The following is a 12,877-nucleotide window of genomic DNA, read 5'->3' as shown; positions in this document are numbered from 1 at the left end:
GCTGCAAAGCTGCTTCTCTGCTTTTATATTCACTCTAAAAGTCAGGCAAACACTTATTACTTGTCTGCTGATCAAATGTGCAGGCTGGATAAGGGCTCAGAGAAATAGAAATGTAATGACCTAAAAAGAAATGAGCTTGCAGGTATGGCTGGAGACAAGGGCTCCGATTGCAGGCTGAGCTTTATATAAGCTTACATTGTTATGCCCTGTAACTGGTGCCTTGCAGTTCCAGTTTAGAAAGTGGGGAATGAAAGAATGCATTAATCTGGCCGAAATCCACATAACAGGATTGCACGCGGAACAAAAGTGAAACCGGAGAGTGCAGTTGGTGAAATACAGCTTGAGGAAGAGGGGGAAAATATGCTGGAAAGAGCAGTTTGCTAACCTCTTTAGTGCAGCTGAACAAGCTTAAGTCGCATTAGGGTTTATCCTTTGTGATGAGAGGGGCAGAAAAAGGCAGGACCTAGTTAGTATTATTCTATTTAGGAGCAGGATATTCTTACCAGAAGTAGGGCTGTTACAGCACAGAGACGGGGAAGATGATTTGCATTTGGTGGAGCTGCCTCCCAGTTCCTCCCAGCTCGCACGGTCCCTGTGGCATTTTAACACTGCTCGTTTGTTGTGGGCTCTGCGTTTGATGTTTTGGTTTTCACCAGTTGCTCTGCAGAAGAAAAAATTGCAACATCCAAGGACTACCGTTCTTTGGGAAGAGGCAGAAAACGGGCATTCAGATCTGAAATTCCGTTCATGGAAGTTTCTTTGACTGTTCAGTTACAAGAATTGCTGAAATTATGGATCATCTTCTGCAAAAATCTTTCATCTCCTATTTCATAAAGCGTCCTCTCCGTGCAATCTGGAAACTTGGATCAACAGTGAAAGACAAGAGGATTGAAGAAAAGGTAACTCCCCTCCACCCTCAGCCCCCAGAAAAAAAAAGGCTTCAGGTGTAACCTCCTGGGTAACCTACCTGTATCTTAAAGGGAGAGAACTGGAACTTTAACTGCACTATTTTCTAAATGCCAGTCTCCTGAATTAATAGCATGTGTTTATTTTTACAAAAATATAAGCTCTGTGACTTTGAGAAAATTGGACCTGAGGAAAAATAATTTGTGACTGGGGAAACTACTTAAAGCAATCGCGGCCTGACACCATATAGCTTTAAGTAGTCATTATATGCCTTGTGAGCACCAAAAAAAATCCATGCTCCAGTGCTGTCATGCACCATTTTCAGTGTAATTTCAGTTCATTTTGAACCACTTTTCTCCACTCTAGCTGGCTGAAGAAACTGACATTTATTTCTGTATCTGATAGTCTTGAACCTGCTTGTTACACTAAAGGAGATATATTTAAGAAATAATTTTCTCAAATATGTATATAAGAGAGGGGAAGCTTGTGTTATCCTTTCTTTTGGCCGTAAACATTATGCTCTGTTCTCCAGCACTGCAAGATCCTTGCTGACAAACCTGAGATCAGCTGTAGGGGCTGGTCAGTATTTGGTCCCTTGGTTAAATCTATTAAATAAAAAGCTGTACACTTGTCAGTTAGCCTTATAACTCAGTTCCTTTAATCTTTTTTTTGACTTAAATGCAATATGCATGTCCTTGGGATTGTTGTTCAAAGCTGTTCTTTTTTTGAAAGAAATTGAGACTATTTAGGAAGCAAGGAGAGAAGGGGGAAGCCCAGAGCTGGGTCATCTCTGGTGTTTTAGACTCTTTTTTCATTCAATACGTGCTCAGTATTAAGCTATGTGATTAGCATCCATAAGGAGCCTGTAACAAGAGCTGAAATTCTGCATTCCTTTGCAACAGTTAATTTCCCGCCCCCCCCCCGCCTTTTATTTTTTGTGCACTAAATGGAGTTGAGCAGCATACTTGAATAAATAAGAAGTCAGCAGGCAAAAAAAAGCACATTCCTTTAACATGATCTACTTAGGACAAAAGTACCAGCGCTGTAACTTTGGGGAAGAAGGGGGCGGAATCTGTTTTGTTTGGGTAGGGGAATGTACTCTTTTTTCTTATTCCTAATGTTTTTACAACGGCAAACAGCTCAACCATTGTGTACTAAGGAAACATCGTATGTTTCCTCACTGGGTTTGTCCCATCTTGGCTAAGGTGATACTCACCGAATAACAGCATTTGCTGCGTGACTCTGCAAACACGGGGGTGGAAAGGGCAGTTTCACTCAGCAGGTAGCCTGGCATTGTGTGCTCAGAATAAGTTTCTATTTCTGAGGATTGTAAGGGTAAGTCCTTGGGAATTGCTTGCTTAATACTTGCTCAATTTCATTTAATAAATACTATCAGAAGATGGCTAACTGATTTTTTTTTCAGTGTTTTGTTGTTGCTTTCTCAGTATGTATTGAAATTTAGCTCAAGAAGGCAGATGGGTTCATGTTGGCTGTGTTATTTCTATGTCCTGTTCTGGCCAGATGCTCACGGTGCTCTTGCAGGGGCAGAACTGCAGCTGGAGGATGGAGGTGGGACTAGTTGACTATTAACTTTGCGTTGTTCAAAGGTTCGTCCTGACAGCTAAACTTCAAAGGATGTATAGATGAATTATAGCTTGAACGTTCATTGACGGGGCTGAGTGATATAGAGAGCAACCTGTAACTTGTTGCTAAATTTAATAATTGCATTTGTGAGGATGTGAATATTTTCAGTGCAATGTACTTCGGGTACTGCAACTCTAAATTGTTGGATGAAATCAATTTAATTAAGGGAAGCATTCACATGGTTGTTAGACTGTTATCCCTTGACTGATGTGAAATGAACTGACTGTGTTCCTAGTTTTCATTCTTTTTATATTGCCCAACATTATGCAGTAAATGTAATGGAGCTTGTGGAACCACTGCAGTTCAGCGTGATACCGAAGAAAAGATATACGTGCCCGGAGACTTGTCCACTGATCAAACATTTTAAATGAAATATAGCATTAAAATAAGGGTAGGGGTTTCAATCTGAGGTCAGCTTTGTGTGTTTTAATGAGTTGCTTTTCACTCTGGAAATGAGACAGAACTGAAAATCCTGTCTACTGGTTGCTTAGAAACTTTAGGGGAAAGGATCGTACATAAGCAAAATCATTAAACACCAAATATTTTGATAAGAAATAGAGCTGTGAAATAAGTATTGTTTGGAGAGGGTAGATTGTGGAAATTACTGCAGAATCTTATGGAGTCCAAGAGATTAAAAGATTTTAAGAAGGATGTGTATAGATAAGAACATCCAGACTTATACTAATAAGGATAAACTTGCTTCAGGGTATACAGTAATCTATGGTTTAGGGAGATTATTTCCATATTGACAGTGTATTAAATAATTGTCAACTTTCTTGGATAATCTTTCTGAATTATTCATTGCTGAACACATCAGGCACAGAAGCAGGGACTTCATGGAGTTTTGGTATGAACCAGTAGTGGGGTACTACTTAAGATACTCAGTAACATTTTTTTCTAACTCAATCTTGTATGTTGTAAAGTATAAAAATATGAAAACTTCTTGACAAGCTTTATAGAAATTGCATGAAAATGCATTTTTATGCCTATTTGCTAGAGTTTTTTTGCGAGTAAGTGACATTTTAACAGCATAGTTGAGCTTGAAATGCAATTCTAGTTAAACAAGGCTTTTATCTAGGTTGGTATACCTGTTTCTTATTGGGAATTTTTTTCCAAAGAACAATTCTTATCTAATTCTACACACTGAATTCTTCCATAATAATGATTATAAATAGGTTCTTCAGAATGTGTGAGGTGTTTAATATTAATTCAGCTCTAGTAAGGAAATAAACACATGAAGTAATCCTAAACGGTGTCCTAGCATGACAGCCTGTCATTGACAGATGATGTACAAATGGTTTTCTGAAACTTGAAAAGACACCAACTAAAAATAAACATGAAATAAAAAATAAGAAAGTTGAGAGATATGGAAAGGAAGATACTAGAGAGAAAGCTGAAATGTAAGCTATATTTTGATACCGCTTCTCTTGAGAGGGGAAAATGCCCCATGAATTTTAGCCTTGGCAGTAACTGCAAGCAGTCCCCAATGAGCAGCTCAAAAGCCCTGCAAAGGAATTTTCCTCTAGCTGTGCAATGGGTTTGTGGTTTTAATGGCATGTCAGACTAATTCCAGTCAACCTCATTTCTGAGTAAATAAATCAGAAAACCTTGCTTGCTCCTGCTGATAAAGCTGTAGTATAGCTATAAACATGCCATTTATTTTTATGTCAAACATAAAAGACATATTATTTCAAGGCCTTGTTTGAGACCTCTCTGCTTAGATAAAATATGACAGAAATTATCTATGTGGCTTGCTTAATGTTGTATATGATGAGAGGCTTATGTCCTTTCCTTTATGTTCAATTCATTTGGCAAAGCAAAACCTAAATTTTGCCTTTGATAGTTGGGTTGCCCATGAACTAGCATTTGAGGAAAGGACTTTTCTAGATTATTCCAAGGTTACTTTTTTAATAAAACTTGGCAGTACAATTTTCCCATTGAAAATACCAGTTGGACCCAATTTAAGCTTTTCACAAAAGAGACTAGAGGACCATTCCCCCCCAAGCATTTCATCAAAGAGATCAAGCAGGGGAGAGCCATCATGGTGCATACACTGGAAAAGCTCCAGTCAGTTTTGGTAATTTATCAGATGTATCAACTTGTCTTTCCTTCAGATTACTGTGTCCTAACTGCTGTGACCAAGCAGGATTTGCAAGTCAGTGAGCTCAGTTCCTCTACAAGAGGAACCTACAAGAGTTTATGGGTTATTTTCTTATGTACTTCACTGTTCTCTAACCCCACCTTTTATTTTCCTCAAAAATGGCAACTTTTTGGTTTAACAGTTGCATAGTTTTATCTCACATAACTTTTTTTTTTTTAAGGCATTGCTCCCAAAGGATGGATCATTAATCCAGCAGAAGGAGGCATGCAAAGCGCGCTTGGGTGGAAGCTGAGTAGGATGAATGCAAATGGTGAATGAGATGCACATTTCAAACAACGGTACTTAATCTTAGGACTAATTTATCCCTTGGCATGATGAATTACTTTTCCCATACCCCAGAATTTCTAAATGTTGGCTAGAGGTGCTTCTAAAAAGATTATACAAACTAGAGGTTATAGTCTTTGCGTACAGCTGAGTGAGGTCTTGTTACACAGGGAATCAGCTTGGATAACAAAAACAATTCCTTACAGCTTTAAGGAATTAAAAGTCTGTTTTAGTCAGTCAAAATGGCAGTGTTAATGTAAATATTCATTTCTGTGTTGTCTCTAAATTTAGTCATTAAGCGCCAATCAACATTATTGTGTGTAGCTGAAGCTAACGTGTGATACATCACTACTGAAACTACAAGACTACTGAACTGCAAAGATCCATTTTCTTGTCTTCAAGTGATAATCTGGGATTTTTGGCACTCTTTCAAGTGGAAAAGATTTCAGGTGTCTGGTCAGCCTGGAGAAGAGGTACCAATGATGCAGCTAAGAGGTCTGAAAAGATACATTACCCCACATAAGGGTCTTGTAGCTGGTTATGTTGATCTCTGTGCTGAGATTAATAGCACCTTTCATCACACACAAGTTAGCCTCCATCCGGAAGTGATGCAGCCAAAAGCCCCCACTTACAGTATCTTTTAATGTATACTGCAGGAGTATAATAATGATAATGTACACATTGTTATAATTTAGGAGAAATGAGATCTATTATTGCCCACGTTGTAACAGTGACAATGCTCGTACTACAACTGACTTTGGTAATCCAAATACTATCATTGGTTTTAGGAAAAAATGCCTTTCTGTGTGTTTCTTTTCTGTGTAAGGACAAGGTTGAATTTGTCTCTATTAGCAATATAATTAGTGCAGCTGGCTCTAATGATTCCAGTATAAGCATTCTACAAAAGAAGCAGTTATTACAAATGACATAGTACTTCTCTACAAGGGCAGATCAGAAATCTATATCACTATTAATGAAAACCTCATTATGATGGCTTTCGAAACACAAAGTTAAATTTGTTTAATAATAGTGGGATAGTAATTGGTATGCAAAAATCATGCATGCATTACATTTTGGAAGACATGTTAAAAGTGTTGCTTGCCCTGCATGACTAAGGTTCTGTGGTTTGTAGCTCAGTGGAGGTTTGACTTATTTCTCTAGTGTCAAAAAATGTCCCTAGCTTCTTTTCTTCATTCTTTTGATGCATAAAGTCATTTCTCTGGAGTGATGTGTCTAACATCTGAAATTCTTGGTGATTCTTCGAGGCCGATGGTTGCTTAATGCATAGTCATATGTTTAACACCATCATGTCAAAATGGTTCTTGTGTCTTAAGACTTCCTTGCAGCTCATTGAATTTCCTTTGAAAGCCCTTCTCCATCTTCTAATAGACATGAGTAGCTCAGGTGCCCTTGTAATCACATTTGCTTCTTCCAAGCTCGTTTGGATGAACGCCCGAGGAGGGGCTACGTCAGAATCCGCGCGTGCATTTCTGTACACGGGACCCGCTCTTGCCGTGGCCTGGAGGTTCTGCTCAGGCTTCTGTGAAGTTTTCCATGCGGAGGTGCATGGAAAACTTTCAGCCTCCCCTCCTGCCAAGCAGATCTGCTCCCTGAGTTAAGCTCTCTGGTATTGAAGCTTGGATGTTTTGCCCCTTCAGATAAATGTTTCTGAGTTCCCATCTTACGTATATAGGCTATGTCTCCAGTGCTATATCTTAGCCACACTGCAAGTTGATTTTTCAAAAATATGCTATATATATTTAAAACAAGTAGCTGCCAGTATTGTTTTAAGAAAATAGTATTTAACACTAATTCCAATAGCTGAATAATTTGAAATATGAAGCTAAACACGGGTCCTAATCTTAAGATGTTGAGCCTCTGCCTTTTTGCGGAAAGTAAGCAGAAGCTGTGGTTCCTTGGCATCTCAAACAGTTTACCCAGTTGTTCTTGGAGTGTGTCACAAACACAGCTTTTAAATAAGGTTTAAGCTGTTCGAATTCTTATTGTAAGAAGACTAAATTAGACTAAATAGTCCATGCTTGTAGGTAGTGGTATTTTGGGAGTTCTGAGAATGTTCTAATTTTGAAATTCATACTTAAACTAGATAGTTGGCTGAAGAACTCTTGCTTCATTAACATTTACAATAGAACGGTATTGTATTTTCTGAAATACTCTTGGTGCTTTTCACTGGCACTGATAGATGCCATCTCAGTTAGATACCAGATTCTACACTTAGCAACAACCATTCAGTTGGGATACTGATCTACAACTCCTAACTTTTTGGGTGGAAGGGGAACAGCCTGGCTGTCACTCCTTTTAAAAATGTTACTAGATTTCTGAATAGTGGAAAACTTGAAGAGCAACTAAGCTGGACATTCACAGCACACTGAAAGGACTGGTGTGTGACAAATGTGTAACAAGGATTTAGGGCCATGAGTTCTGACTTCAAAGTGGAGAAATATTCCATTACCCTGCTCTGTTTTACTTGTGTAGAGATGAAATTCTTTTGAATTAAAAATTCCTCTGTCCCATCCCATGTTGCTTCTTCTATTTTCACATTGAGAATACAACTGCCAAATATAGGTAGGATAGATTTAATTGCAGGGACCTTGATGTTTTACCTGATACCAGAAATCCCAGCAAAAGAAGGGAAAATAAAAGAAAAAAAATCCCATAGCTTTTGGTAGCATTTAAAGTTTGAAGATAGTCAAACAAAACAAATACTCATAATCTCTATATTCTTAAGTGAATTTTTTCAGTTCTGCTCTACCAAACTAACTTATAACAACCCTCCCTGCCCCTTCCCTTAAAATTGTGCAATATTTCTTGTAACTAGCTTTAATAAGAGGCTTACAGCCTTACAGCTGTATCTCGGGGCCTGCCTGCTTAATCTGCCAGTCATTTCCTCCTCTGGATTTTCAGTTTTTGAAAAGTGCTGGATAGGTCTAATTTGCATGCACTGATAAATTAATAAAATGTGTGCAGTCTGTCCTACGGAGCGCTCTCGGATACACTGAGCATGCGCTGTGCTTGAGGGGGACTAGGCTCAATGTGCGCCTGGTAACACAGTCACAGTTCTCCCCAGGAAACTCAGATAGAAATACAGCAGCCCTCATTTTTTACTATATTTTAAACCAAATAAGAGCAGAAAATGCTTGAGATATTAGAAAAAAAAAAAAAACCCTGAAGACACTTTTTTATAATGGAAATTCTAGCATTGTCAATCCCAGCAGTTTCAGAAATGACTTAACCTTTCAGATTGTCATTTTTATTTTAAGGAAAGCTTTTGACAGTTTTATTTTTCGGGTTTTCGATTCATGTAAACACCTCTTTCTAGCTGCAAGGATTAGAAGCTCTTTTTTTTTGTTGTTTTTTGTTTTTTCCTCCAGCAGAGGCAAACGTGTTTGCTATAATTACACAGTTCCAGGAACACTCAGTGTGACAAGCACATAATGTCACAAGGATGTAAAATTAAATCCTAAAAACTTTCCAGTTAATACAGCAATAACATAGGGATGTGACTCTTGGTTGTCCTTTTTCTTGGTATTCATGCAACATCACATCTTTTTCTTTACATGCTTTTCTTTGCATCCATAGGAAATTTGTACAGGTGGCTTCAGGCTCTGCTCATCCCTTAAAACAAAAGGAGGAATGTGGATTTGGCCATGGACAATCCTACTAATAGTGATTGCCCTTCATGGCAATGCGTGGTATTTTCAGTAATGGCTAACATCAAAAGTTAAATTACAGCAGTTCTGTGTATGAGAACTTGGAGAGGTTGCTGTTATTGCTGTTGAAAAATTTTAAACCTGAACAAATTTTATGTAGCTACTCCTTCAATTTTCCAAGGACAGACTGTCGAGGTCTGGTGTTTAGGAGAAGGCTAATTTTAAAAGGAGGAACAAGGCATAATGACACAGATCTTTTAAAAGGTTGAGTGAAATTACTGTGCTAAATGACCCAGCTGGGTCAAAGTCAGGTAAACTTAACAGAAATTAGCTCTGCTTAAAGATAAGTACTTGAGGAGCTTATATACCTGCTGTAAACATGAAGTTCATTATTAAGTGTATAATACTATGAAGTTCAAATCAGGATCATGTGAAATGCAATGTAAATGTTTAAAATCCCTCACTTTCTTCAAAACAGACTTCTTTGTTGAATTAAATTACTTAGAACTTTGAAAAAAATAGAATTTTCCTTTTGTTACAGAAAACACACTTATTGTGTAAGAAAACATAATTTTAAAGGTATGGGGAGCTCTAAAAAAGGACACTTCCCCCTGAATTTTCAGTTTCTCTGTTATTTTCTTTCAGGCTCTTTCTTCTGCATGCAGCTTTAACCCTAAGGTAGTATCTTGATTAGATTCTGTAGGATATAATAGTTTAATTTCTTCAAAGCTTAATTTCTTCAAACCTAGTCTCCCTTTGAATACTGCAGTGAGACTATGGCTTTGGATATAACAAACTCCATCAGTGAGAAAAGCACTAAAGAAGCTATTAGAAGCACTAAATTTGACTTATTTTAAATCCTTTGTAATCTGTCCCAGAAAGTGAAAGAACAGCATCAGGCATGGGATCCATGTACGGAAGAGGTGAGGCTATGAACAGCCAAAGATTTCAAGCCATCAAATCTGCATACAACTGGGAGTGAAAATCATAGAAAATACAGAAGACATTCTCAAATTCTGGGGTTACTGTAAGTCATATATAGTAGAAAATCCTCTAAATTTTCTGTTCTGAAACTTAAGAGTAGCAAAATCAAGATTTTGTTTCCTGCTGCATACACATGTAGGGAATGTGGGTAGTTAACCCACATTGTTTCCACAATGTCAAGAGCTTTCAGCAACAGTTATTTTTTCCCTGGACAGATGATTCCTCACATGTCAATGAGTAATGAATTGGACATGGTTAATGCCTTGATTTACACATACATATATATACCTACAAATATCAAATGTATGTATATGTATATTCAGCATATTAAGCTGTAGTTTGAGGTCTAGCACTGCATAAATGTTCAATATTGGTCCTGGAAATAAACTTCAAGCCTACATTTTAGTGATTAGATATAAACATATTCTAGACAGCTTTTTAACAGTATATAGAATCTTCATGGTTGTAATGTACTATAAGGAAGATCTCAGAATAGAAAGTAAGTTTTTCACTGATCTATCTTTGCCAGCCTATAAATAGGGATGCATATTCAGAACTCAGTAGATCTGGATTACGTTGGAGGCCCTTAAAAAAGACGGAGTGAAAACTGCCTTTTTTATATTATTATTGTTCCACTGAGAAGGCAGCTTTCCTCCTGAAGAGGCAGTTGGCGTGCCGCATGTGAACAGAACGTCCCCGCCAGCCAGATGGTAGCGAGGAGGAGGCGCAGCGCAAGCCTGAGCTCTTCCTAGTTACCCCGCTCGGGTGCTGCCTGGTGGCTCCGGCACCCAACGCGGCCGACGCTGCACGCGGGGCAGGGAGGGAGAGGGGCCTCGGGGCCTTCTCGGCCTCCCGCTGTGGCAGGCGGGTGGATCTCCCACTGGACACGCTGCCCTTGTGGGGCTTCTCCCCCATACCCACTGCTGCCAGCTGCCCTGCGTGTTGCATGCCCTCAGCTACGTGATCCTTTCCTAGATGTCAGAGTTGTTGCTGCTGAAGTGGATTTACTATCTACTTCAAGGCCCGATGGGAGCCTTTGTGTTGCCCTGACACCAGGAACCAGGCAGGAATAGCCTTGTTAACTCTGATATTTTAATAGTTTAATTACTACACAGCCTATGTATATAGTTTTACAAAGCTCCCATTACCCTGCAGCCTTAGTGGCGGGGACGTTTAAGAAGATATTTGAATACGGATTTAGACTTCCACTTCAACATTTCGGATTACTTCAAAGTTATCATTTTTTTTTAACTTTAGAGCACATATTAACCATAGAGACATCCTATGTTAATTGCTCTTATCAGTAACCTCTATTGACTTTAAAACCGTGACCTCAGACCACTTTTTAAAGATATAAGGGAGGAAAAGAATCTTCTGAAGGCTAGGCTTCCATTTATATGCACATAGTAATTTTTCCTTGGTGGAAAAAAGAAAATGGAATATGAGTTGTCCTGTAAAATAAAAGTTTATAATGAATTTCTCCTAACTTAGAAAGCTAACTTGTGCTTTTACTTGACAAAATTGTAGACTGAGGGGCTGAATAAAATTATACAAATCAATCAATTGCTTCCAAGTGTTTTATCAGACAAGACATCATATTCTTGCCAGGAGCTTAAGTCTTATACCTAGATGAACATCTGTTTATTAACTGCCACCTCCTTACTAAATATTACCTTCACTCTTCTAAAGATAGTTTTGAGAAAGAATTTTGAAGCGTTGAGACACTTGGCTGTGTCTGTAATATATGCAGCATTCCTGACATTTCTGGCATGTTAGCCTTGAACTAATTCAAGCTAAACTACTTCAACCACTGATTAAACTGATTAAAATATTCTTTTACTTACTTTGCTGAACGTCTGTGGTGGAGGGACTCTCTTGTAAGTGTTAAAGGCAAAAGGGGTGTTCTTCCTGCCTCTCTGAAGACTGATGGCAATCCTTCATCCAGCCAGGTAGCCTCTGCGCCACCATGGAGCTGTTGTCACCTGCACCTCTTGCCGTGCCCAGGCGGTGTAGCTGCTCTGCCGATGTGGGGGTTGTCCCGCAGCAGCCATCCCGCAGGGCGAGCTGCCCGCCTCGGCCAGCTCCTCACGGTGACTTGTTTCACAGCGTGTTCCCCTTGCAGAGCGCACCTTCCTGGGCTGCAGCTCCTGGCTGGCTTCATGGGCAACGTGCAGGTAGCTCCTTGCCTCACAGACTGAGAAGGATTGTCTCTGTGGAAATCTGAAGCCTAACTAGATGGGATGGAAGCACCTCCTCTTCTAAACGCTTCTCTTTTAGTACTGGAGCAGTCAACTTCAGACGCAACTTGTAAGTGTAAATCAAAGAGCTGAAGATCTTTGTGTGCCCAATAGGAAGGGCATTCTATGGAAAACAAGCAATTGATATTTCTATCTATTTCAAAATACTGCAGTTGAAGGAAGAGCAGGTGAATATAGAACGCAGGAGAGACGAAGATGTCAAGCACAGAGGAAGGACATGTTTCAAAGAACAGTTAAGTGTTGTGCTCTGGAAAGGAATCCATCTAACTTCTTCCTGAAGGATAGGTTAAACCAGATTCTCCTGGATATATGTGTTCATGGCAGTTTACGCTGACTTCAGGTTGGAGCTCCCACAGTATTTTTACTGTAGCACATTGACCTTCCAACACAAGGTGTGGGAGTTCAGCATTAATGTGTGTTTGTGCGTTTTGCTTTTCGTTTTGAGGTAGACTTTGCTTTGGGATGGATCAACCCCCTGACCAGGATTAACAAGGGATGACAAGACTGCCAGAGCCAGCGTACTTAGCAGAAGCCTAAGTGTCAGAGAAAGGGGAGTGAGAAAGAATCACAGAGCCTGATTTTAGATCAAATTAAACTGCTCTGATGTACCCCCACACTGAATGTAGAACACTTGTAAGGATGCTATTTAGGGATGGCATGAGAAAATTAAACTTAATGGTATTTTAAAATCAGTGAAATCTAATTTAGGACTGCCATAAACCAAAGTTCCTTAATTATCATAATTGCACAGTGTCAAGGCAGGCTGAGTTAGAGTAATTTAAAAATTTCAGCTTTTTTTTTTTTTTTTTACATGTTAACACGTGTAGATTTATAAAGTAAAATGAGTACTTATTTTCTCTGGACAAATGGTATGATTTATATTTTTTAAAAAACTTAATGAACTGAATATGTACATGAACACTCAAACTTTGCTTTTTTTTTTTTTTTTCTACTCAGAGATAAGATGATTGCTCCTTCAGTTGTAGAATAAT

The 12,877-nt window shown here is 38.9% G+C and overlaps 1 protein-coding gene across 1 annotated transcript in view; it reads left to right on the top strand.

Annotated features, from left to right (window-relative positions):
* The first annotated feature begins 631 nt into the window (after nucleotides 1-631).
* The window catches only part of ATP2C1 (ATPase secretory pathway Ca2+ transporting 1), a 62,188-nt gene continuing 49,942 nt past the window's right edge, over nucleotides 632-12,877 (top strand). Inside the window, exon 1 of the mRNA XM_088521121.1 lies at nucleotides 632-899. Within this exon, the coding sequence (XP_088377247.1) occupies nucleotides 792-899 (108 nt within the window). The 5' untranslated portion in view covers nucleotides 632-791. The remainder of the gene's footprint in view (nucleotides 900-12,877) is intronic.

The sequence above is a fragment of the Tinamus guttatus genome, unplaced genomic scaffold (genome assembly GCF_059628265.1).
Source record: "Tinamus guttatus ecotype Peru unplaced genomic scaffold, ASM5962826v1 Tinamus_guttatus_pri_ptg000115l, whole genome shotgun sequence".
Lineage (NCBI taxonomy): Eukaryota > Metazoa > Chordata > Aves > Tinamiformes > Tinamidae > Tinamus > Tinamus guttatus.
Note: the sequence above shows the minus strand (reverse complement) of the source record. Positions and strands in the feature narration are given on the sequence as shown.